The sequence below is a fragment of the Haliotis rufescens genome, unplaced genomic scaffold (genome assembly GCF_023055435.1).
Source record: "Haliotis rufescens isolate VD_foot unplaced genomic scaffold, xgHalRufe1.0.p SCAF_532, whole genome shotgun sequence".
Lineage (NCBI taxonomy): Eukaryota > Metazoa > Mollusca > Gastropoda > Lepetellida > Haliotidae > Haliotis > Haliotis rufescens.
In genome coordinates, this window is record NW_025964260.1 from 1 (window position 1) to 20,868 (window position 20,868).

Here is a 20,868-nt window from a genome sequence, read left to right on the forward strand (position 1 = left end):
GTTCAGATTCATAGCCCTCAAATGCTACTGGTCAATGACGACTTCCATCTTTGGATTTTTACTTATCCTCAGCACAATTTAGTAGTCACGGGCTAGCGGACTAGGTCAATATCGAAGGCTGTCATGGACTAAACATCTTGGTCAAGTGCAGTATACAGATTTTTATCCCTATCAAATAAAAGTGCTACGTGCATATATGTAGAAGGATAAACTAATGGTGGAAATGAACCACAGACTATGCTAATAAATGTTGTTGATTATTTTCAGTCTCAAGAGATTGTAGATGAAATATTAGCAGCCAGAGGAGGTGGATCTAAGCTTGGCCAAAGGTGAGTGCATGTTGTCAGCCTCATTTCTGTATCATGGTTGTGGGTGTGGGGTGGTGGATCTAAGCTTGGCCAAGGGCGAGTACATGTCAGCCTCATTTCCGTCTCAGGGTTGTGAGTGTGGGGTGGTGGATCTAAGCTTGGCCAAGGGCGAGTACATGTCAGCCTCATTTCTGTCTCAGGGTTGTGAGTGTGGGGTGGTGGATCTAAGCTTGGCCAAGGGCGAGTACATGTCAGCCTCATTTCTGTCTCAGGGTTGTGAGTGTGGGGTGGTGGATCTAAGCTTGGCCAAGGGCGAGTACATGTCAGCCTCATTTCTGTCTCAGGGTTGTGAGTGTGGGGTGGTGGATCTAAGCTTGGCCAAGGGCGAGTACATGTCAGCCTCATTTCTGTCTCAGGGTTGTGAGTGTGGGGTGGTGCATCTAAGCTTGGCCAAGGGCGAGTACATGTCAGCCTCATTTCTGTCTCAGGGTTGTGAGTGTGGGGTGGTGGATCTAAGCTTGGCCAAGGGCGAGTACATGTCAGCCTCATTTCTGTCTCAGGGTTGTGAGTGTGGGGTGGTGGATCTAAGCTTGGCCAAGGGCGAGTACATGTCAGCCTCATTTCTGTATCATGGTTGTGGGTGTGGGGTGGTGGATCTAAGCTTGGCCAAGGGCGAGTACATGTCAGCCTCATTTCTGTATCATGGTTGTGAGTGTGGGGTGGTGCATCTAAGCTTGGCCAAGGGCGAGTACATGTCAGCCTCATTTCTGTCTCAGGGTTGTGAGTGTGGGGTGGTGGATCTAAGCTTGGCCAAGGGCGAGTACATGTCAGCCTCATTTCTGTCTCAGGGTTGTGAGTGTGGGGTGGTGGATCTAAGCTTGGCCAAGGGTGAGTACATGTCAGCCTCATTTCTGTATCATGGTTGTGAGTGTGGGGTGGTGGATCTAAGCTTGGCCAAGGGCGAGTACATGTCAGCCTCATTTCTGTCTCAAGGTTGTGAGTGTGGGGTGGTGGATCTAAGCTTGGCCAAGGGCGAGTACATGTCAGCCTCATTTCTGTCTCAGGGTTGTGAGTGTGGGGTGGTGGATCTAAGCTTGGCCAAGGGCGAGTACATGTCAGCCTTATTTCTGTCTCAGGGTTGTGAGTGTGGGGTGGTGGATCTAAGCTTGGCCAAGGGCGAGTACATGTCAGCCTCATTTCTGTCTCAGGGTTGTGAGTGTGGGGTGGTGAAGCTAAGCATGCTCTGGGATGGGTACATGTTTTCACTGTCGGTCTAACAGTTGTGGGTATTAGGGGTGGGGTAGATCTAAGCTTGCCTTCGGGTGGGTACATGGAAGGTGGTCCGGCTGAGTGACTTTGTTCATTGCATGATGTTGCACATATCAATCACTGGATTGTGTGATCCAGACTCAATTACTTACAGGTCACTGTCATAATTCAATTACTGCTAAGTGTGACGTTACACAACGAACCAATGATACAATCTGGGCACCCAATACATGCTCTACAGTGTTTCCAGGAGTACCCGTTTCAACAACAGGTAGTTACCACAGAGGTTGCTGTGACTGCCTCGTGTGTTGAGTGTTTGTGGAAGCGCCACCCACTGTCACATCCACTAGCGATGCTGCTCAGTGCATGTCACAGCACCCTGCAATATACGCTCATATCCACCATCGTGGTACACAGCCATGTAACGGTTAATGCTAATATTGACATGACGGCGAGCTATTTACACCAGATATCAACTTGTCAGACTTTTGTTAATGTAAAGCGTTGTCGTTTCACAAGGCAAGTGTGAGGTTGGTACACCGAGTCTGATTAGCATAGTCAACACTTCTTAATGAGCCATCGGTCATGGTAGCCATGTTGTGCAGTGGGTTCAGAAGATTATAGATGTCTCAGCTGGTTGCCAGGGGATTTTACTTAGTTCTGTGTAGGCCTGAAGGACATACAGTGCAGGTCAGTTATTTCAGAGCTGATAATGACGTTAGTGTGTGGTTGGTTTTTTTCATTTTTCTGTTGATGTTTGTTTTCATCTTAAGGTTTGTCAAGGATGTAGAGAACAATGACGGAGGAATGTGTTTTCAGAGATGGAGGATGTTTTGTGATTGTTTGGCTTGAAATGTATGTTTGATTGTCCTGTGAGGTGGAAGGATAGTTTGTACCTTGTTGCTTCTACAATAGCTGGGAAAGATGTGGTTATATCGGGCCTTACGTGGAGTACACAACACAAGCCAAGTCACAGTGCGGAAGGCCTCCATCTTGGGCAGTAGATTTCTCGGACAATATGCTAGTTCTTAACGTTTGTCACGAGGGTGGTATATGTATGTGTAACAGCAACCAAGATAAGACAACCAAGTCTTCCATGATAATATGACCTTATATACAGGCCAACCAAAGAATGAAATAGTTGAATATATGTTAAATTGGTACACCAAACTTCATTGTGCCATAGTGATAAGGCTAATCACACGGAAAATGTTGAAAAGGATACAAATTATCATTTTTCAAGGTATTTGATCATTTTATTGTATGAAACCCGTGAGGATCCTGCGTAAGAATATAGGTCCCCCAGCAACCTGTGCTTAATGGAAGAGGTGACTAATGGATCAGGTGGCCAGGCTCGCTGACTTGGTTGACAGCATGTCATCTATCATTTATGTGGATCGATACTCATGATGGCAATCACTGGATTGTCTGATCCAGACTCGATTGTAGCTGGAACAGTGTGGTGAAGTTAAACAAAATACAAACAATACAGACATTGTTTTTCTGATTGCTTTGGTCTTCAGTAGGGCTGTGGAATGTTGCCTTGAAAAGAGGAGTTGGACCACATTGAAATGATCTGGAATAATCTATGTATTTCTTTGCAGCCAAAGGATTCCCCCACCACCATCACAGCGCCCCCCAGAACCCCCAGGAATGTACGGCATGAGGAGTAACGTCGGTAAGTTCTCTATTATATCATGTGTAACAGGGGGGCACGGGTGGCACGGGCGTCTAAGGCGCCGCGATTCACTGTGCAGATTTGCGTCGATTGGGCACGCCAGAAACCTATGATTGTGGTTCGAATCCCGGTTCATCCCAATTATGTTTCGAGGTTTGTCAGCACCATACCCGTGCTTGTTGGTTTCGGGCTTCCCTCCCTCATTAAGCTGACATGCAGTGATATAACTGGAATACTGTTAAAACTCACTCACTAACTCACTCAAGATGCACGTCACAACGTCCATGTCCATGTAAACAGCAACTGAAGCTGAGGCAATGTCACTCTGCCCTTGTGGTGTTGACAGACTGCCTGTTTTGTTGCCCGCCCCACCCGAATGTATATTTGTCTACCGTGTAATTATCTAGATGTGGGTGCTCAATGAAATTTGCATCTTGATACGATATTAATCCTAATATTCTAGGTGTCTGTACAATTATTATGTTAAAAAAGAACTTTGAACCGGCATGTGTTGTTTTTACCTTAATGTATAGTCCTAATAAGTCCTAAATATATTTCAAACTTTTGTTCCTTCGTTTTTTTGTCTATAAATATTGATTCCAAATTATTTTTTTGTAAATACTTTTTCTCATACATAGTACATGTATACAGAATCATCCATTGTTGGCTGGTGATCTTAAACCATGTGATAAGTACTTAAGAGCTGATTCATACAGGACAAGATATATATTGTTGTTAGTTTGACATGTAAGTAGAAGCAAGACTGTAGGAATGGCTTTCCTTTATCTGGTATTACATACACTTATATAATATTTTACCAATATTTTTTAACCAAAAAAATGTTTTCTTAAAGCCTGAGTATAACATCTGCTGTGAGTTTGTTACACAATTTGAAATCGTGACATGGATAAATATGGGTGTGGTCACATCACACAAGGCCTTACTTTCACCATGTCAGCTAGACAAAGTAACCAGCCCCGCCCTCACTACACCGAGATTGATCATGACCCACTGGTGATCTTGTACTCCTGCCAAGTTGACAGCCTCCTTACAAACTATGCTCCATCTACATTGTAGTGAGCAGAGCCTTGGTCAGCCTTCAGTGCGAGGCCTTAGGAGAAGGGGATTAGTACAAATGGGAGATTTGTTGTTATGATTAACTTTGTTTATCTGTGTGTACAATGTTTACAGTGGTGTGTATATGTATGTATTTGGCCTGGGACTTACTGTGTTAGAGCAATGATACAATGCATGACTGTTACATTGTTGTAGGAAATTATACTCTGTATTGTTCAGGAGTGTTATAGAATTTATTACCAGTCACTGACCAGCTCAGTTACCATGTAGATTATTGAGCTTTGAGCAACCAAATAGTGGATATAAGAAGTGAAAAATAGGTGTTTCTTGACATGCAAACAGAATGCATGCGTTGAAAAATGACAACCTATCTGATTCCATGCTCTTTAAGATTAGGCCACACATATTTTATTTTTTGTTTCACGGGCCTGCCACCCTTTCTGAAAAGCAGCTGGGGGAAAAATAGATATTAAACCTAAAAATATTTTTTATTTTATGTTTCCCAACTGTAGTAAAGGGCATCTTGTACAATATTAAATTCTCTGTCTCCATCACTATCAGTGATTCAAAAATCCACCTGCATTTTTGACTCCATGGCTGAATGACTTTCATATATATAAATGATTGACATAGCCATTTATATTTTGTTTTATTTTGACCGACCTAGTGTGGAGAGCTGCAATAAATCAGTGAAACATAAAATTAAGAAAGTGTGACCTTAGGTCCATTTGTTTGGAAGAATGGATGTAAAGGACAATATAAATTTGAAGTTTTATTTTACATGTGATCTATTCTTTCAGAGCAGTATGCTGGTCCCTCTGGCCCCCGGCGCCCTGGCAACCACATTCCATTCATACAAGATGGTGGACAGAATGAAGTCCTAGAGAAAGATGTGGTAAGGAGGGTAGATCAGTTCTGATTCTTCAATAGCATGGTTAAAGTGTCCGCCCGTCACGCTGAACACCCAGGTTCGATTCCCGGGTACAATGTGTGAAGCCCATTTCTGGTGTCCCCCGCCATGATATTGCTGGAATATTGATAAAAGCTACGTAAAACCATACTCACTCGCTTGCTCTTTTGAGAAGTATATATACTCGAGTGGAGTCTTGTACCCAACTCTATGAAGTAACTGTATGAGACTAGGACTCTCTCTCCATGATGTGGGGGCACGGGGTCGTCTAAGGTGCCACATTTCGCTGTGCAGAGTTGCATCCCTTGAGCACGCCAGAAACCTATGATTGTGGGTTCGAATCCTGGTTCACCCCACTTATGTTTCTAGGTTTGACAGCACCATACCCGTGCTCGTGGGTTTCACCGAAGTGGTAAACGTCTGAGACCTGCATCACTTCAGGCTTTCCTCCCACATCAAGCTGACATGCCGCGATGTAACTGGAATACTGTTAAAAGCGGCGTTAAACCCAACTCACTCACTCACTCACTCCCCATGATGTGTCTTCAGTGTGGCACTGTAACAATGACAAAGGTATGGAGGGGCTTCTCATTTTACCAATATGTGGAATAAAACCCAGGCCTTTGGCTTGACAAGCGAACACTTTAACTACCAGCCTACCTTACTGCCCCTCAATAGCACGAGCGTCAGTGGAATAGACTTCTTAAGTATTCGCTCATCACAACAAACACACAGATTTGATTCAACAAGTAGGTAAAATGTGTGCAGCTCGTTGGTGACACGCTGCTACTGGTGACAACCAGATTGTGAAATAGTCACAAAATATTTCTGGCCAGGGGCCCGTTCCCTCAAAGTGATCTTAGCGCTACGATAATCGTAAACCTTTGTTAAAGTATAGGACTTATGAACATCTTAGCGCTAAGATAGCTTTAAGGAACGGAACCCTGGTTGGTTAGCCAGCCTTTAACATAATTAGCCAGCTTCAAATTTCACTATCTTGAATGAGCAACAGCTTATTTTCCAAAACATTTGATTCAAATTGCAAATCATAAGCCAAATATTTTGAAGAGAGGTAACTCAGAGCTCGTAACTTCGCAACATCGATTCAGTAAGGATATTTTATTTTTATGTTTTGATGGTCAATAAAATGTACAGAAAGGGGAAGAACTGTGCGTAAATAAATCACCGTTATGATTTCTGCTGCCAGTCGGGCAAGGAACATTTCAGAATCTAACAGACAGGCGGCTATTTCCTGCTTTCCCACTTTCCCACTGGTGACAACCAGTTTAAACTTTTGGTAATTTTGTTTGTTGTTTGATTTTGACTAAATGTTTTTTTCTTTGTTGTATATAATAACCAGCAAGTGTACTGACTGTTTCCCTCTTTCAGCAATTGCTGAATCACTGTTTTGATGACATCGAGCGGTTTGTGGCGCGCCTACAGCAGGCAGCTGAAGCATACAAGGAGTTAGAACGTAGGAAACGAGAGCGAGGCAACCGGGCACGAAAGAGACAGAGTGGAGGTGAGCTGCCACTGGTCAATAATGTCACATTCAGTGATACTCGTGGTTGAAGAAATCTTTTCTTTTTCAAATATTGATTTCAAAATGAGCATTATTTTTCAAAAGAGATTTGAAAATTGTATGGATTAGGATGTCTACCTCTGTGGTGCGCTCATTTGAAAAAAATCTAATGAAGTATTTGCATTTAAACATGGCAAGTAGCCTAGTGGTTAAAGCGTTCGCTAGTCACGCCGAAGACCTGGGTTCGATTCTGACATGGGTACAATGTGTGAAGCTCATTTCTGGTGTCCCCCGCCGTGATATTGCTGGAATACTGCAAAAGCTGCATTACCATATTCACTCACACACAAAGCATTCTCAACTTTACGAAGATCCTAAATCTGTGTAATAGTATCGGGGTATAGTCGTATAAGGGCCCTGAATTTACGTTTGGTCTTTTAATAATACAACGTATGATACATTACTTCGTTTTCAGTATTTCAATAACACTATTACTTACATCATTACTTATGATGCACATTAATGCTTCACTGGAAATGTAGACCGAAAACAGGGTTTGTATTGTAACCTGGATGTCCCTTCCACTGGTTTTATGTGTGGAATGTGAATAGTTAGACATTTGCATGGAAAATTTATTTCATTTCGTATTTTGAATGTTTTATTTTTATTGATCATGGTCCTATTTCATTTATTAATTTGAAACAAAACCCCAAATAATGTTGTGCATGAATGTGAGCATGTTTCTATGGAGATGTAAACAGATTGTGCATACTCACTTAAAACTGAAAGTTAAGTTGTGCAGGGAAGTATTTGCTGTGTGGTCAATGTTTCTATTATTTGTTACAGTTTAAGAAACAATATATTTTGTCAACACAAAATTTATCTTTTTTGTTATTCACTGATGACCACCAATTAGGACATCAACGTTTTATGCGCACACATATTTCCCCAAGCTCCACACAGTGTTATCTTTAACAAGAATAAGCTCCACACAGTGTTATCCTTAAAAAGAGCAAGCTCCACACACTGTTATCCTTAACAAGAGCAAGCTCCGTACACTGTTATCCTTAACAAGAGCAAGCTCCACACAGTGTTATCCTTAACAAGGTTGTCACAATGCACAACGGCTTTTGTCACACAGATTGCCTCTGTCTTGAGGCAGCATTGAACAAGCTTCAGTCAGCCAGCTGAACATTTAGCCAAGAGTTTAAATTATTGGCTTGTCATTCCAAGGAGCCAGGTTCAATATTCTACATGGGTACCATGTTTGAAGCCCATTATTCTCTAAGTTATTGCCCTGATTATGTTTCTAGGTTTGTCATCACCATACACATGCTCTTACATTTCACCAAAGTGGTAACCTACAGGTATCACTTCTGGGCTTTCCTCTCACATTAAGCTGAAATGCTGTGATGTAACTGGATACTGTTCAAAGCGATGTTAAACACAACTCACTCGAAACTTCAGGGTTATCATTTGAAGATATTGAGATGCAGAGAGCATCACCTTTGACAAAATATCTAAATACAAATATAAAATATCTTCTTTTTCAACTTTTGTGGGGACAGTTTGAGCCCTGAGTATTTTCCAAAGTACATAGATGTATGTGGGGAGTATGGTGCTTGAACATTGTGCTACTTTGTTCCAGATGGCATGCTGAGTCACAGAGCCCGACCCCCACCTGCCAGTGATTTTATCGATATTTTCCAGAAGTTCAAGTTTTCTTTCAACCTGCTGGTAAGTTAATTCACTCTTTTTTTATTTTTCCGATTATGTTTGTCAGCACTATACCCGTGCTCGTAGGTTCCACCGAAGTGGTAAACGTCTGAGACCTGCATCGTTTGGGCTTTCCTCCCACATTAAGCTGACACGCCGCGATATAACTGGAATACTGTTAAAAGCGGCGTTAAAACCAACTCACTCACTCACTCACTCACTATTTTTCGGAAACCATGACAAGTCTGCTAGTACTAAAAAGCAGGATTCAAGTTTGCTTGAAATATGAATAAGAATCTTTTCCTCCATCGTCTACTTCACAGTTAATTTGTAAGAGATCATGTCATTTTAGTTCGAAGATCCAGGGGCTGATCCCCTTTGAAAAAGGGGGATGCACGTAATAGCTAAGTTACAAGTGACTTGACTGAGGGTGCAGTTGACATGTACACCCTCTTTCGAGCCATCAGTGAGATTTATCTGAACTAAGTTCTTGTTCAATGAGCACAAGGACTCCCAAGGACCTGGGCCAGTTTCACAAAACGATTGTGGCCATTTGACTGTGTCGTAACTTCTACACGTTAACATAAAGTTGAGATGATCATTGAGCTATGATCACTTTCTGAAATGTATTCTGCATTCACTATCGATCCAAGATTTGCTGCGGCCGGTCTCCTTGATTTGGGAGTTAACCATAACATAGGTACAACAAACCTCACTACCTTCCTTTCTGACCTGTGAAGACCCGGGGTAGAATAGGTCTTCAGCAACCCATGCTTGCCATAAAAGGCAACTATGCTTGTCGTAAAAGGCGACTAACGGGGTCGGGTGGTCAGGCTCACTGACTTGGTTGATGCATGTCATTGATCCCAATTGCGTGGATAGATGCTCATGATGTCAATCACTGGATTGTCAGGTCCAGACTCGATTATTTACAGACCGCCGTCATATAGCTGGAATATTGCTGAGTGCGGCATTAAACAACAAACCAACCAACCAACCTTCCTTTCTGTCATGAGATATTATCTTCACTTTACAGGCCAAGTTAAAGGCGCACATCCATGATCCCAATGCACCAGAGTTGGTTCACTTCCTGTTTACGCCTTTAAGTCTGATCTACGAAGCCAGTCGTGATCCGTTCCACGGCAACCGGGATCTTGCCGACCAGGCAATATCTCCTGTTGTCAACCATGAAGCTAAACAACTGTTGCTCAACTGTCTGACGTCCAAGGAGATCGAGCTATGGCAGGCGTTGGGGCCCAAATGGACAACTAGCAGGTTAGATACAACAACCAGGTCCCTCTGGGGATTAGAATAGGTCTCCAGCAACCTATGCTAGTGGTTGTTTGTTAGTCGTAACAGGCAATGGAAACAGTGGTCAGACTCAGTGTCTTGGTTGTGTGGATCGTTGTTTACAATATCAATCATTGGATTGTCTGGTTCAGACTTGGTTATTTACAGACCGCCGGCATGTAGCTGGAATGTTGCTGAATGTGGAATTTGCAATTGATGTGACACCCGGCCGGCTTCGTTATTGCATGGCATCATATCCCGATCAGGTAGATTGATGCTCATGTCAATCACTGGATTGTCTGGTCCAGGCTCGGTTATTTACATGGCGTCACACTAGGAATGACGTCAAAGCTTAAGATTGTTGACGTCAATCAACTAATGGTGGTTTTCTAGGATGGGTGGTGATACTGCATTTTTCTAAAGGGGAGCCCAAAAGGATTAAGAAATAATGGAGAATAAAGAAATTATTACACTCACTCGTGTGTCATACTGATTTTACAAAACTTTGTGTAAGAATTCACGTATTACCCTCACTCGGGAAATACAACAATTCTGACACTCGTTTCGTAAAATCAGTAAGACACACATGCTTGTTTGATAATCTCTATACATTTATTCTGTTGCTACTCTTCCAGAGAAGAATGGAGAGGCTACACGCCCCCGTTTAACCCCGTGTTCTACGATGGCTGGCGACCGTCACCGAGTGTGATCGAGGATTCTCCTCCTCCTCCTCCACCTCAGGTACCATTAGAGGCAGCGGTTCTTGCCCACCACAACCAAATCATGAACCACACGCATGAGTCGGATACTAGGCCAATGGTAATATTATTTAACCCTTCCTCTCCGGAGCATTTCACGAAATGGCTGCTCAGGTTATGAAACCATTAGTTTTGTTGAATTTACAACTAATTTCATGATTTTGATATTTCACATAATATTTTAATGAATGTGTTGATGTTTTTCAAAACATTTTGTTTTCTTTGAAATATAAGAAATTAAGTACAAGCATTGATTGATTTCCTTAAAATATAAACTTTTTGGACATAAAATTCTCTTGAAGTTAAGTGCGTGTAAAATTATAGAAGCAAAAATAGTTCGTGAAATGATCCAGTGGGTTTTTAAAATGATTGCAAATTTCATTTCATTTTCTTTTTAAAAGACATGTTTTGTATTTTCCTGAAATAACAATTTTTTCAAATTATTGCTGAAAATATTTCTTAAAATGGTGAATATAATAAAATCTGAGGATCAGAATAAGAAATCCTTTTAGAAACCCAGACACTAATCCCTCTTTTTCACTGTGTTCTGCAGTTGCATTGTTATAATTTGTTTGCCATGTTGGTAATTGTTTAAAGTGATTGCCATGTTGGTAATTGTTTAAAGTGATTGCCAAGTTGGTAATTGTTTAGATTGATTGCCATGTTGGTAATGTTTAAAGTGATTGCCATGTTGGTAATTGTTTAAAGTGATTGCCATGTTGGTAATTGTTTAGAGTGATTGCCATGTTGGTAATTGTTTGAAGTGATTGCCATGTTGGTAATTGTTTAAAGTGATTGCCATGTTGGTAATTGTTTAAAGTGATTGCCATGTTGGTAATTGTTTAAAGTGATTGCCATGTGTCTGCATGCTCTTAAAATTTTACCGTAGTATGTCCTTAGAAATCCCTTCAATTTATCCGTTTACATTTTGTAAATATATTAGTTTGAAGTGACTAGTGAAACCATTATGTGGACTCCCATGGTAATCCTATTGTTCACTATATGCTTGATATAAATATCCTTGCTCTCATTTCAAAGTTGCATGCGTGTAGTCAAGATAGATTTTAATATACCAGACCTAATTGACCACCAGATATATACTGTTTCAATGTCAATTTGTTAAAATTACAATCTCATTTGACCTAGTACCACTAAAATATTTTTTCAACTTGATTGATTTTCCAAATAAGGACATGTTGATTAAACGTTTTTTTGGTTTTTATAAGAACTTCTTTTGAGACCTTTTCTGTGCTTTATTCAGTGATAAACTGTTTTGCAAATGTTCATTAGAATTGCAAGTATGGTTTAACCCAGCAAGCTGAAGAATCCAGCTATGTAACAGAATATTATATCATTAGTCCAAATATATATAGCTGTTTCTGTATCAGGCAGTAGAAAAGGGAGTCTCTTTCCCCTTTGGTGTAATACACCTGTGTTAAGTCATGCATGCTTTATCCTTGATCCTGTCAATCTCATTAACATCAGATCTTAGTTCTCGCTACCGCTAAACAAGGATCTGAGGACATCCCATTTTGGGTCACGTCTGAACGACCTTTCAACCAACAAATCAGAGAGTTGGTTACCAGATCGGGAAAGTGGCAGAATGTGATTTCTGCAATCTCTGAAAGGTTAACACATTGCATTCCAAATCACAGTTCAAGGTTGTAAACTGATTCCGTCAGAATCACCGTGGAATAAACATTCAAAACAGAAGAGACTTTCTATAGTCCGATGAAGGTACTGCCATACAATCTCGGCCATCTTTTAGACAGTTCAGTTTTCAAATTTAGAATCAAGATTTTTCAAAGCGTAGTTTGGAATGGCATCATTTTGAAACTTGTGCATTAAAGCTCTAGAAAGCTGCTTTTTGACTGGCTAATATCATTTTCTTGTTAGTCATTTCATTGGTTGGTCACAGTTTGCGAAAAGTCTTGCTGACGTGACCTGTAATGGGGTGTCCTCAGATCTTTGTTTAGCAGTAGTAATAACTAAGATCTGATTTAATTGACATTGCGATCCTGTAAAACTAGTATAGGTCTTGTGGTAAAGTCTAGATCTTGTTCAGCATTATATATCTCTCCACACTGTATCCCTACATACCAGTGAATAAACATTTTATGTCATATGCCACTGTATTAACAATGTTACATATTGTATCCACTGTGTATCTCATGAAAGCATTGTTAATACCAGTATGTAATCATGTAACTTTGTGTAAACCTGTGTTCTTGTGGTAACACACACTCTGGTAACATCTAGCACTCATATCCTCTCACACATAGAACTGCAATATCAACTCACAGTCATCCTGAGTGCACTATGGACATTAACACACAATGTATCTAATTAAAGAATCAGTAAGGACATACTTCTCAGGTTAGGATTGGTTGGAATGTGGATACTCCAGGAATGTTTGAGTAAAGTTTATTAGAGAGCCAATTTGACATGTAACGTTGAAGTAATTGGATTAACAATGTTATGTGATAACCTTGATAATTCTTGAATTAAAATTTAGAAAAATACCTCTTTAAGCAATTTCTGCCATTGATGTGTATAAAGATTAGTGACCAACTACAAAAAGTGGACTTTATTAAGTCTATGAAATACAGGCGTCACAAAAACTTAACCAGAGTCACTATTTGAGTTAAGGATTTAGATATATCTGATTGAGCTTTTTCAGATTCATTTTTTGTTCATGTTGAATATTTGCTTCTTACAGCCTACCTACCAAGAGGATGATTATCAGCGTAGATTTGAGCCACCACGCCCGTCACCGCGCCCACCAAGCCCACGGCCGCCGAGTCCGCCAAGGCATGCTATTCAGAGTACTTCAGCAGTGTACCCAGAATATGTAGAACAGCCCCAAGAGAGGTTGGATATATGTCCAGAGGATCTACTTGAGTGTGCCTGGCTTGACTTTCCCTGCTTGTAGTCTGCGGAAGCCCAGCGCTGCCTTTATCTATATGGGTGTCCTAGAAACAAGCTTTATCAATCGTTAATGCTTTTTGACAATTAAGATCTTGATAGTTTAGTTGATGTAGTTTAGGTAACATTTTGAAAAGAAATGTTTAGTAGCTGCTAAAGAATGAGATTTTACTTTTTAAATTTGAGAAACCTGGGGTTTTTTTCATTGTGTGGAAAATTCTTCTTTTTTACAGATTAATTATTCATTTGATATTAATGAGCTTTTAGCAATTGTTTAAGCAGGGGGAAAGCAGAAGGGTACTGTTCAAAGTGCACAGTTTGACGTTGGTATTTTGGTATTTTTGGTATGCATGACCTTTCTTTACCAAGCCGTTTTCAACCACATAATATGTTTTTGCATCTTGGATATTTTCCCAGTTCCAATTCTTCTCATGTTTGGTTCCTTTCTCCTCCCACCACCAACACGGGGGAATATTCACACAATTATTTTGAGATGGTCCCTTTCCTCCATGTTAAATCCTCTCCTTGTGCTGTCTACCTCTGGTCCTGCAAGAGTTGTCTTTCCTGATTTGTTGCAGTTGCTTGCTTCAGTTTGTAGCCATAAAGTGACTGCCATCAAGAGAACAATGTAGTCTCATATTTTCATATTTCTTAAGGGGCGGTGGAGTAGCCCATTGGTTAAAGCGTTTACACGTCAAACCGAAGCCCCAGTTTGGATTCTCCAAACGGGTACAATGTGTGAACCCCGCAATATAGAAGTTTTCAGTCTCTTTTCATTGCAATACTGAAACAAGCAACAACCGTGAATCAGGAACGACTTGGGTTTTTTTTATCAAGATTTGATCTAAAAAAATGTACTAACACTTTATCATGTTTGCTGCAAGATGGTACTCATATTTAGTGTTTATTTTAGTTAACTCTAACATGTGGTTTAAAACTTTGACGGGGATATTTAGCCTGATCTATAAATCTCTCGCAGATAATTAGTATTATTATTTGCATATATTTGTAAATATTTATATTTAAAATATCATTGCACAGACAGGCTAACTAACAGCCTTTAATGGCTGTTTAAACACTGCTATCAAGTCGAACATATTGTAATATATAACTATTGTTGAATATTTTAATGTCAAGTAGAGCCGACTCCATTATTACTGTTAAATTCCTGTTAAGTGTTGTGCTTTCAGTAATGTACATCTGCTTTTTGACGACGGAGGAAAATAATTTTATTTCTCAGGTAACATTTTGACGGTGGTGATTGTTCTGATATTTCTAGAAACCGTCCCGAAATGAGGCGTCAGTCTCCTACATCGTCACGAGATGAGGAAAACGCAGCCTACCTGGATGAGCTGAGGCGGGGTGGTCATCAGTAAGTGTCCCTCCGGGGTAGAATAGGTCTTCAGCAACCCATGCTTGCCGTAAAAGGCGACTATGCTTGTCGTAAAAGGCGACTAACGGGATCGGGTGGTCAGACTCGCTGACTTGGTTGATGCATGTCATCGATCACAATTGCGGGGATCGATGCTCGTGATATTTATCACTGGATTGTCTGGTCCAGACTCGATTATTTACAGCCAGCCGTCATATAGCTGGAATATTGCTGAGTGCTGCGTTAAACAACAAACAAAAAAAGCCCACACAGCCCTGCTGCATGACAATTTTTTCAAAAGGCTGTAGTGTCTTTATATCTTGTTTTTTACCAAGCTGCTGAGGAAAAATATGATCAGGTGATCTGAAGCTAAAAATATGGTAAATTTAGGATATTTTTTTGACTAGCCACAGTCACCATAGCCTATAAGTATTTTGAGTAATGTGGGAGGAAAGCCTGAAGTGATGCAGGTCTCAGATGTTTACCACTTGGTGAAACCCACAAGCATGGTTATGGTGGCAACAAACCTAGAAACATAATCAGGGCAGAGCAGGATTCGAACCCATGATCATAGGTTTCTGGCTTGCTCAAGGGGTGCAACTTTGACAACTGGGCCACTTGTGGCCACTAGATTTTAATGTTATGTAGTTTTGCAAACACTGACAAAAATGTGTGTTCATAATTCTGCTAATTTACTCCAAAAAAGGAAAAGGAAAGTTTTACTTGGAAACAAAACTAATATATTTAGTTTTTATTGGCCATGAGTAGTGTTTCAGTGTAGAAAAAACAAAATCTTCTTTGGCCAAAAGGAAGCTTTTATGCAGAGGAGAATATGCAGCTTGAAGATGTTGAAGCAAATGTGTTTTTAATCAGTTTGAAAATATGACGATTAATTGAAATGTTTTTGTTTATAGAGTTTACGAAGCACTTCATGAAAGAAAGGGCAAAAATCAAAAAGAAATCTCAGTGAATAAAGGAGACATCTTGCAGGTGAGTGTCCCACCACCCCCTGGTTACATCCCCTGGTATCCCTCAGGACAACACCATTCCCACCACCCCCTGGTATCCCTCAGGACAACACCATTCCCACCACCCCCTGGTATCCCTCAGGACAACACCACTCCCACCACCCCCTGGTATCCCCTAGGACAACACCACTCCCACCATCCCATGGTTACACCCTCCCCTCAGGACAACACCACCCCCTGGTTACACCCTCCCCTCAGGACAACATCACTCCCACCACCCCCTGGTATCCCCTAGGACAACACCACTCCCACCACCCCCTGGTATCCCCTAGGACAACACCACTCCCACCAACCCCTGGTTACACCCTCCCCTCAGGACAACACCACCCCCTGGTATCCCTCAGGACAACACCACTCCCACCACCCCCTGGTTACACCCTCCCCTCAGGACAACACCACTCCCACCACCCCCTGGTATCCCCTAGGACAACACCACTCCCACCACCCCCTGGTATCCCCTCAGGACAACACCACTCCCACCAACCCCTGGTATCCCCTCAGGACAACACCACCCCCTGGTATCCCTCAGGACAACACCACTCCCACCACCCCCTGGTTACACCCTCCCCTCAGGACAACACCACTCCCACCACCCCCTGGTTACACCCTCCCCTCAGGACAACACCACTCCCACCACCCCCTGGTATCCCCTAGGACAACACCACTCCCACCAACCCCTGGTATCCCCTCAGGACAACACCACTCCCACCACCCCCTGGTATCCCCTAGGACAACACCACTCCCACCACCCCCTGGTATCCCCTCAGGACAACACCACTCCCACCAACCCCTGGTATCCCCTCAGGACAACACCACCCCCTGGTATCCCTCAGGACAACACCACTCCCACCACCCCCTGGTTACACCCTCCCCTCAGGACAACACCACTCCCACCACCCCCTGGTTACACCCTCCCCTCAGGACAACACCACTCCCACCACCCCCTGGTATCCCCTAGGACAACACCACTCCCACCACCCCCTGGTTACACCCTCCCCTCAGGACAACACCACTCCCACCACCCCCTGGTTACACCCTCCCCTCAGGACAACACCACTCCCACCACCCCCTGGTTACACCCTCCCCTCAGGACAACACCACTCCCACCAACCCCTGGTATCCCCTCAGGACAACACCACTCCCACCACCCCCTGGTATCCCCTAGGACAACACCACTCCCACCAACCCCTGGTATCCCCTCAGGACAACACCACCCCCACCACCCCCTGGTATCCCCTCAGGACAACACCACCCCCTGGTATCCCCTAGGACAACACCACTCCCACCACCCCCTGGTATCCCCTCAGGACAACACCACTCCCACCAACCCCTGGTATCCCCTCAGGACAACACCACCCCCTGGTATCCCTCAGGACAACACCACTCCCACCACCCCCTGGTTACACCCTCCCCTCAGGACAACACCACTCCCACCACCCCCTGGTATCCCCTAGGACAACACCACTCCCACCAACCCCTGGTATCCCCTCAGGACAACACCACTCCCACCACCCCCTGGTATCCCCTAGGACAACACCACTCCCACCAACCCCTGGTATCCCCTCAGGACAACACCACTCCCACCAACCCCTGGTATCCCCTCAGGACAACACCACTCCCACCACCCCCTGGTATCCCCTAGGACAACACCACTCCCACCACCCCCTGGTATCCCCTCAGGACAACACCACTCCCACCACCCCCTGGTATCCCCTAGGACAACACCACTCCCACCACCCCCTGGTATCCCTCAGGACAACACCATTCCCACCACCCCCTGGTATCCCCTCAGGACAACACCACTCCCACCACCCCCTGGTATCCCCTAGGACAACACCACTCCCACCATCCCATGGTTACACCCTCCCCTCAGGACAACACCACTCCCACCACCCCCTGGTTACACCCTCCCCTCAGGACAACACCACTCCCACCACCCCCTGGTTACACCCTCCCCTCAGGACAACACCACCCCCTGGTATCCCTCAGGACAACACCACCCCCTGGTATCCCCTAGGACAACACCACTCCCACCACCCCCTGGTTACACCCTCCCCTCAGGACAACACCACCCCCTGGTTACACCCTCCCCTCAGGACAACACCACCCCCTGGTTACACCCTCCCCTCAGGACAACACCACTCCCACCACCCCCTGGTTACACCCTCCCCTCAGGACAACACCACTCCCACCATCCCATGGTTACACCCTCCCCTCAGGACAACACCACCCCCTGGTATCCCTCAGGACAACACCACTCCCACCACCCCCTGGTATCCCCTAGGACAACACCACTCCCACCATCCCATGGTTACACCCTCCCCTCAGGACAACACCACCCCCTGGTATCCCTCAGGACAACATCACTCCCTGGTATCCCTCAGGACAACATCACTCCCTGGTATCCCCTAGGACAACACCACTCCCACCATCCCCTGGTATCCCTCATTGCTTGTTCTTTGATGGAGCACTCAGCAATATTCCAGATATAAGTTATGGTGTAGATATTTGAAGCTGGACCAGACAATCCAGTGAGTGAACCAAAAAAGTTGAATTAGGTTTGTTTCAGTCATATATATACCCCAAGTCTATGACCTGAAAAATCATACTCCAAATAGATTAATTCTGGTAAGGTTGGCCACTGGTGTGTTTGCTATAAGTAGTTACTGGCATCAGTCCCCATTTAATTCACAGATTTGACCAAAAAATTGTTTTCTGTTTGCTGCAGGTGGTGGACAGTAGCCGGAAGTGGTGGAAGGTGCGGAACTACAAGGGCGAAATGGGTTATGCCCCTTACACAATACTGACCGAGGTCAAGGACTTGGGATACGGAACGGTTAGTTGGTCACGACACTAGATTCAATGTATTCTCGTTTTATGAAAACTCATCTGTTAAAGAGAGTGGTGATCAAATATCATTTGAATTGAATTTTGAATATTGTTAGCCTTTACTTTTTTAATGCTTCACCACTAAATCCTTGCCTTTCATTTTGTAGCTGTATGTTTGCAATCAACACTTCACATTTAGTTTTCAAACTAATGTCATGGAACTTACGCCATGTACAGTCTTCCTTGTACAGATTCAATTAATAGACTTATTGACGTGTGATGTGCAAGCTGTCTGGGTGGTCTTGTGTTCTACGTTTTCTTTAAATCGTTCTTCTGGAAACATTCCATCATGAATGGCGGGCGGACCGTCTTTGTGCTACGACTATCATAAGCCAGTGTTAAAGTATGGGAGTTACAATTGTCTTTGTGCTACGACTATCATAAGCCAGTCTTAAAGTATGGGAGTTACGATTGTCTTTGTGCTACGACTATCATAAGCCAGTGTTAAAGTATGGGAGTTACAATTGTCTTTGTGCTACGACTATCATAAGCCAGTGTTAAAGTATGGGACTTGCGATCGTCTTTGTGCTATGACTATCATAAACCAGTGTTAAAGTATGGGAGTTACGATTGTCTTTGTGCTACGACTATCATAAGCCAGTGTTAAAGTATGGGACTTGCGATCGTCTTTGTGCTATGACTATCATAAGCCAGTGTTAAAGTATGGGAGTTACGATTGTCTTTGTGCTACGACTATCATAAGCCAGTGTTAAAGTATGGGAGTTACAATCATCTTAGCGCTACAACTATCATTAATCGGTGTATGGGTATGGGACTTACGCTTGTCTTGGCGCTATGATCGCTTTGTGTGACGGGTCCCTAGTTGCAGTTTCTCCTCCTGACTACACTTAGAAAGAAATAAGTATTAAACTGAGTATAATCCTTGCCCAGGACAGTTCTCAGAGCCTGAAAGGTTTGCTTATATATATATTTGAATTTAGTATGGACCATTTATGACATATTCTATATTTTGTGAGTATCAATAACATGGAATGTTTTACTTTGTTTCAGTGCAATACTGATTTAATAAACGTTGACGTACATGTTTAGATAAGACAAAGGTACACAGTATAACAACAGTATAAGTGTTGAGGCATGTCCGCTTCATTGCATGATTATTGCAGTGTTGCAGTCTTCTGTGGACCTAAATATTGTGAATGGAAGGCCCTTGTACACTCGTGTTTGCAGACTCTGGAAAGACTGCATGCACCCATTGTTGTTCATGACTATCTGCAAAGAATGAATCTTTTCTTCGTTCAGTAAATAGTTCATCACATGACTATCACATGACAATCATGTGACTGTCATGTGACTGTCATGTGACAATCATTGTACTCTTCTCTGTGTGGTTTAACCTATGACCTAATGTAGATTTCCCATTTAATATTGCCGACATTTTGCACATGTAAATGTGCCTTAATTTAAATATTATTATTCATTGTGAGGAGGTTTCAATGCATTTGAATTATGAGGTATATAAATGTCATAAATGTCACTGCAACTTTCTACAATTACAACATTTCCTTCCTGATAAGAATATTGGTCAAAATATTCAAAACATGTTGTGAAGAAAACTTTTTGCTTTATTTGTCAACAAGAAGTCATAGATGAGATCATCAACCAATCACATCTGTCATCTTGGTCATATGACTGTATCTTTTATTCAGGTTCCCCGCAATTAGTTGCGCAGCATTGATTCCGTAGGTAGCCAGCTGGAGTATTTACAAGCTTGCCATATTAACCCCCTGAGTGTGTATACACCGCATCATACAGTCTCTTGTCTTGTCTTACATCATACTTGCCGTACAACTTCTTTCATTCAACCAAGGAAATTGTCAAGACTAAAATTATGAAAAGGCATTAATTTTGTTGTGGTTCTGATTGCCATGTTTATATAAATTTTGGAGGGAGAATATTTCAGTGTCAATAGAGTTGTGATGTGTGTGCCTGTCGGTGTGTGGTGTGTTTGTTGGGGAGATATGTGTGTATCTGTTTGTGTGGTCTGTCTATGTGGTCTGTCTATGTGTTGGGGTTGTTGTCTCTTTAGCTAGAACCTTATTTTAAAGAATATACTTAAAAAACATGGCCAGAGCCACAACATTATTAATTGTATGCCTATATTGTAT

At 42.7% G+C, this 20,868-nt stretch overlaps 1 protein-coding gene across 5 annotated transcripts; it reads left to right on the plus strand.

Moving 5' to 3' along the window:
* The first annotated feature begins 235 nt into the window (after window positions 1–235).
* LOC125374208 (epidermal growth factor receptor kinase substrate 8-like) lies at window positions 236–20,784 on the plus strand. Of its 5 annotated transcripts, none has more exons than XM_048385114.1 (12): window positions 236–329; window positions 3,182–3,255; window positions 5,133–5,227; window positions 6,632–6,764; window positions 8,413–8,501; window positions 9,517–9,755; window positions 10,406–10,589; window positions 13,248–13,399; window positions 14,733–14,825; window positions 15,740–15,815; window positions 18,582–18,689; window positions 20,410–20,784. In XM_048385114.1, exons 1-12 carry the CDS (start codon window positions 238–240, stop codon window positions 20,422–20,424), a joined length of 1,350 nt encoding a protein of 449 aa, XP_048241071.1. In that variant the 5' UTR covers window positions 236–237; the 3' UTR covers window positions 20,425–20,784. The 5 variants fall into 5 exon arrangements, with proteins under 5 accessions (XP_048241071.1, XP_048241073.1, XP_048241074.1 ...); XM_048385116.1 differs by lacking the exon at window positions 20,410–20,784 and adding an exon at window positions 19,754–19,984 and having other exon boundaries at window positions 10,406–10,511; XM_048385117.1 differs by lacking the exon at window positions 20,410–20,784 and adding an exon at window positions 19,754–19,984 and having other exon boundaries at window positions 10,406–10,511; window positions 13,248–13,339.
* The last annotated feature ends 84 nt before the right edge of the window (window positions 20,785–20,868 follow it).